The following is a 5,700-nucleotide window of genomic DNA, read 5'->3' as shown; positions in this document are numbered from 1 at the left end:
ATCACCCTGATAGAAGCACCTCCCCTTCAGTCTGCCTCCTTCATTCATAACACATCTATCTATCTATCTATCTATCTATCTATCTATCTATCTATCTATCTATCTATCTATCTATCTATCTATCTATCTATCTATCTATCTATCTATCTATCTATCTATCTATCTATCTATCTATCTATCTATCTATCTATCTATCTATCTATCTATCTATATTATGAAGATGAACAAACTCTTGCATGCTTAATGATCAATAATACTGACCTTTGCTAAAATACAAGTGGTAGAGAAAATATCATGTTAATACTCAGTGTTCAAAGGCATCTACAGTTGTTACAGTGATGGAGTACATTCACTGTTATAATTTAAGCACGGAAACGAGGTCAGGGATACCATATTACACACTGCACACAACATTGTGTGTAATAATATACACGTTGGCTCTAAAACAAGTGGCACAGAGAGTAGTGTAGAGGGAAGATGTGGATTCAGGATCAGCCTACAATAATTCTGTCACTTCACATTATTACGTCCAATAAAGTACAGGAAAGACCAGCACACACACCATCCTCTGAGATGTTCAGATGTGTTGAAACTTTTATATTCATAGATGGAATATCTTGATCTCAGCACAGCTTATTCGGCAACATTTGTGGCATAATATTGATTAATGAAAAATAATTTCCACTTGTTCCTCTTTTATTTTATTATTTTTTTCAATCTGGGTTAGAGTAAGGCACTTACAATGGATGTTAATGGGGCAGTTTGAAAACCTTAAAATACTGTTTCAAAAGTATACCAAGACATAAATGTGTTAAAACGAGTTTACTGTGAATAAAAATTGCATGTTAACCATGTCAATTTATATTCAATTTTACAAAGTAACATGATAACACTATAACCCTGAAAAGACTGTAAAAGCTATGATTTTTAGATTCAGACTTTGACATTTTTTGAATTCTAATACACAAGTTTTAACAGAAAATTTAATGCAAGTATTTTTTCTGTTTATGAAGCTTCACATTTCTGCTTTTAAATTCTCCAAAAACGGGGCCCACTCCCTTCCACTGTAAGAGTAACCACATTTTTTTTTTTTGCTTTGTGATCAACATTATGAATGAATGTGGCATGAGACATTATGCCACAAGTGCTGTGGATTGAGCTTAATTTGTCTTGAACCCACGATAGTTCGCCCAAAAATGACAATTCTGTCATTTACTATTCCTAAAGTTGTTCCGAACCCAAATTTCTTTCTTCTGCTGAACACAAAAGAAGATATTTTGAAGAATGTAGGTAATCAAACCCATTGACTTCCATGGTATTTTTCCATACTATGAAAGTCAATGAGGACCAGCAGCTGTTCGGGTACCCATATTCTTCATGATATCTTTTGTTATCAGCAGAAGAAAGAAATTCATACAGATTTGGAACAACCAGAGGGTGAGTAAATGATGATAAAACTTTCATTTTTTGGGTGAAACATCCCTTCAAGCACTGATTTCATGCACACTTCATTAAATGTACCCAGACTGACATCTGGAGAAAACAGACTTTTAAAATCATCAGCACACAGAGGGGGTGAGGTAAAAACAGATGCTCAACCCTGCAGGAGAGAATAAGATCCCTCCTTATCTCTACTAGGAATCTTAGGGGGGAAATAACATGGCAACATCACTTTTTTTCCCTCCAAAAAAGACAATAAATATAAAATATTGAAAGTTTTCTTTAATTTTAAACACCAAAAGGAAAAATAAACTGGCATTATTGGTCTGAGTTTTTTAACAGTGTGATCAACACTGGTCACTTTCCAGAATGTCTGCATGTTCTTCCCAGAACTGATCTCCAATGATATCACAGGAATGACTTGTGACCTTCTTTCTGGTGCGTGTTACAGTCACTTCTGACTCTCCTTCATCTGGCCGCTTGATCTGTTTAGTTGTGCTTTCAGTCACCTGAAGGAAAGAGTTTGAGAAAGAAAACTTAAAGAGTGATATATATTTCATTAAATAGATGAGTGAAGGAAAAAAAAAATCCAGCTAACCTTTTCCCATATTAAAGTTGTGCCTTTTTTGTGAAATGAGGATTCATTATTGTAATTGATATTGAACTCAGAAAACAAGATCTCGTTCTTATCCGCTGCTTGTGTTCCCTGTGTGTGGGGAAAATCTTTTTAGTTTCTTTAAGTACATTACACTACATCTATAGAATGTAAATATACAAAATAATCTAGAATTAGGCATGTTTGATTAAACTCATATGGAAAAAAATAAATGAATTCAATTAAACATGTATGTATTATATATTGCAAGATTATGTATCTGGGCAAAGTGCTTACTGGATAATATTCCTAAAGGGATTGTGACTAGACATGTCAGATTTAAATACTGCCATGTTTATAATGTTTTGGCTGGAAACCTTCCTTGTACTTTAGTGACAAGCATCCTTCAAATCTATATGATAATTAATGTGGGAAAAAAATGAGAACATAAATATTATTTGAGAATACATTGAGTCTCTCTTCAGCCTGTGTTGTGGTCAATCCTCCTTTCTGCACCAGCGTCCAAAACGTAGTGTTGTACAAATTGTTAATGTGACCTGAGAAGATACAACATGTCAAAAAAAAAAAGAAAAAAAAACCAGAAATAAAACAGAAATAAAAATCCTAAAACAGAAATATTATGCATCAAAGTAAAAAATATACAATAGTATGACAATAACAAATACCATACTTTTAAAACTTTTTAAAAGGGATAGTTCACCCAAAAATGCAAATTCTGTCATCATTACTCACTGTTGTTCTAAACCTGTATGAGTTTCGTTCTGCTGTTTAACACAAAAGAAGATATTTTGAAGAGAGTTACATTTACATTTCTTCATTTTTCATTTAGCTTTTATCCAAAGCGACTTACAATTGCTATATATGTCAGAGGTCGCACGCCTCTGGAGCAACTAGGGGTTAAGTGTCTTGCTCAGGGACACATTGGTGTCTCACAGTGGATTCGAACCCGGGTCTCTCACACCAAAGGCATGTGTCTTATCCACTGCGCCATCACCATCCCTAAGTGTTAGTAACCAAACAGTTTCTGGTCCCCGTTGACCTCTATAGTATTTTTTTTCATACTATAGAGGTCAATGGGGCCCAGCCATGATTAGTTTCTTCAAAATATCTTCATTTGTTTTCAACAAAACTAAGAAACAGAATTTTCATTTTTGGGTGAACTATCCCTATAATGCCCCATCACAAGCAAACAAGCATGTTATCATTACAATATTCTCAAAAGGTTGTCATGAAATTTGTATTTGTATTGTCTGGGGTGACAATCACAGTAAACCAGATCTATCTAGTTCAACCTATTATAATGTTTTGTACATTACAGTCAACCCAAATTTGCAACAAAATACACGAACTTACAGTCTGCCTGTCTCCAGCTTAGATAGTCTTTAAGGTTACGGTTGGTAGGATACAGCACCACCCTGCCATCAAAGCTGGGCGGGTACAGCAGCGGCTGCTCCCCGAAATACTCCTTCCAATAGAAAACAAAGCTAGATGAAAACTGGGATGTCACATGGGTCATCAGTTTACTGTAGAGAGAAAAGAAAACATTTAATGAGTGATCAGGGTCAAGGGTGGCACAAGGAAGTGTTAAGGGGTCAATGGAAATGTATATAAGAAAAAAAAGTTTAAATAAAAAAAATTAAAAGAGAGATTAAAATACAAATGATATATAAATTAATGAATAAAAAAATATTAGATTAAAATAATTATAAGTTAAATAAAAAAAATAAATGTTAAAATAAATAAAAAATACACTGTACAGTACTATAGTAAATAGAAACACTTAAACTAAATACACTGATTATGATTATTTAAATAGGCAAATAGAGGTGCATCAGTTTTTGGTCAGGATCATGTATTGATAATGCAAGAGTTCAGCTCTCTGTAAAGTCTCCTCCAGTACATCCCAAAGACTTTTAATGAACTTAAGAGGAGCCAATTCATGGCTCCTCTTAAGAAAATGATTCTTCATGATCCTCCCTACCATTCTTTCACAGTTTGAGCCTGTTGAATCTTGACATTGTCATCCAAGAATATGGTCATGATGTGTCTTCCTTCATGGTTGTTTAAGAAATGAAAAGCTATCCACTCCATCAGTTAGTGTTAGAGGAACTGTTGCCAAACATATAACATGCTAAAAACATAATAATCACAGCAATAATGATCAAATCATAGACTTAATTATTTAAACTATTTAAAGCAGTTCCATTTATATATTTTTTATTTTTTGGCTGGGCAGTGTATTTCACACCTTTATAAATATTTTATTTTTCACATTATAGACTGAGTTAATACATAAAAAATATTTATAGCTGCATTTTACATTTTAGAATGGGGTCCTTCACATAAGAATGATCACATATGGAGGTTCATGGCATCTAAAATAGACTAGACTGCATCCTAGACTGCATTATCCTGGATAACCATTGTGGTGTTTGACATCAAGATGGTTTTGAAATGCATTTCACAGTTTGCAAGTTTATCTACTACGGCACTGTGTCAGCATAGAATTATACCTTGCCCTTCTTTTGAACCAGTTGGTTGATCTTTTGAACACAAAGCTGAACTCGTCACTCTGTCCATAGGCTATAGTGATGTCCTCCAGATCCTCCATGACCGAACGGGCACTGCGGCTCATCAAACCCAGAGCTCTGTCATCATTGGGTTTAATGAAGTTATGCTGATCAGAAAACCTGCAATCAAGGGGATCATGTAGAAAATGCCTTCAGTCATCACGCATGTTCTACCCTCTGTGAAACACATCCGTACATGTTTGACATTTATTAGACATTCAGTTTCATACTCATTAAACTCTTTAAACATTTCATGTTTTGAGCCTGAACCAACTCAGATATAGCAAAAGGCTAAATTTAAGAAATACATATATTAATTGGCAGTGGCACTATAAGTCAATTAAACAATTTAACCATATGACATTATGGTATTAAACTAATAACAGTGAGTAAAATAACCCTTTATAGCACAACGCTATATCTTTAGAACTTAAAATGTATGCAATACTGTAAACCACGAAACTATAGGCTATAACGTTACATAAGACAGGGTTAGTCCTTTACTGCAATAGCATGTCGTAACTGTAGCTATTGCAAGCATTACAGAATCACTTACTTGTGGAAGTTGCGTCCATCTAGCCGAACCACAATATAGCAGTTTTTCAAACATTTGTCGTCAACCTCAAAGTTTCTCACGTATTCAAATTTGCTTTTGGCCATGACTGATGATGTGCTAAATTTAAGACTTAAGAGTGTATTGTTCTTTATAAGCCCTCCAAAGTTTACTGACAACAGTCTCAGCATTAGGATATCAGACTTACGAGTTATTTAATTAGTTTAACTTAAATAATTTTGTTAGATCAGAATATTTGTGAGGCGCAACGTTAACTAGTTAACCTTAGCTGACATCCAGAAAGCGCATTTTTAATATTCATGTCTCAGGAACTTCAACGAGAGATTATTGGTATTAATCTTAAATCTTAAAACGCACAGTATTATTAAATATGTAACGTTGTATTGTTTACACAATATTTATTTCTTAACCGGAAGAATGTTGTGTCAAAACTCACATGTGAGTGAGCGCGTTCATTGTATTGGTACGTCAGCTTAAACAGTCCCTCAAAATACAGTTCT

General features: G+C 34.2%; 1 protein-coding gene across 1 annotated transcript; it reads right to left on the bottom strand.

The window, feature by feature from the left end:
* Positions 1-1,702: 1,702 nt before the first annotated feature.
* On the bottom strand, positions 1,703-5,673 carry thg1l (tRNA-histidine guanylyltransferase 1-like). The gene is made up of 6 exons (XM_039648414.2): positions 5,183-5,673; positions 4,570-4,746; positions 3,410-3,579; positions 2,504-2,592; positions 2,039-2,146; positions 1,703-1,949 (listed from the first exon to the last, which is right to left on the bottom strand). Exons 1-6 carry the CDS (start codon positions 5,368-5,370, stop codon positions 1,788-1,790), a joined length of 894 nt encoding a protein of 297 aa, XP_039504348.2. The 5' UTR covers positions 5,371-5,673; the 3' UTR covers positions 1,703-1,787.
* Between the last annotated feature and the right edge of the window lie 27 nt (positions 5,674-5,700).

This window comes from Pimephales promelas, chromosome 9 (genome assembly GCF_988280905.1).
Source record: "Pimephales promelas chromosome 9, fPimPro1.hap1.1, whole genome shotgun sequence".
NCBI lineage: Eukaryota > Metazoa > Chordata > Actinopteri > Cypriniformes > Leuciscidae > Pimephales > Pimephales promelas.
Note: the sequence above shows the minus strand (reverse complement) of the source record. Positions and strands in the feature narration are given on the sequence as shown.

Coding starts and splice junctions, on each gene's coding strand:
- thg1l (XM_039648414.2), bottom strand. CDS start 5,370: ATGCTGAGACTGTTGTCAGTAAACTTTGGAGGGCTTATAAAGAACAAT. Junction 2,593..3,409: donor AAGCTGGAGACAGGCAGACT/GTAAGTTCGTGT, acceptor GTATCTTCTCAG/GTCACATTAACAATTTGTAC. Junction 2,147..2,503: donor AGGCTGAAGAGAGACTCAAT/GTATTCTCAAAT, acceptor CCCCACACACAG/GGAACACAAGCAGCGGATAA.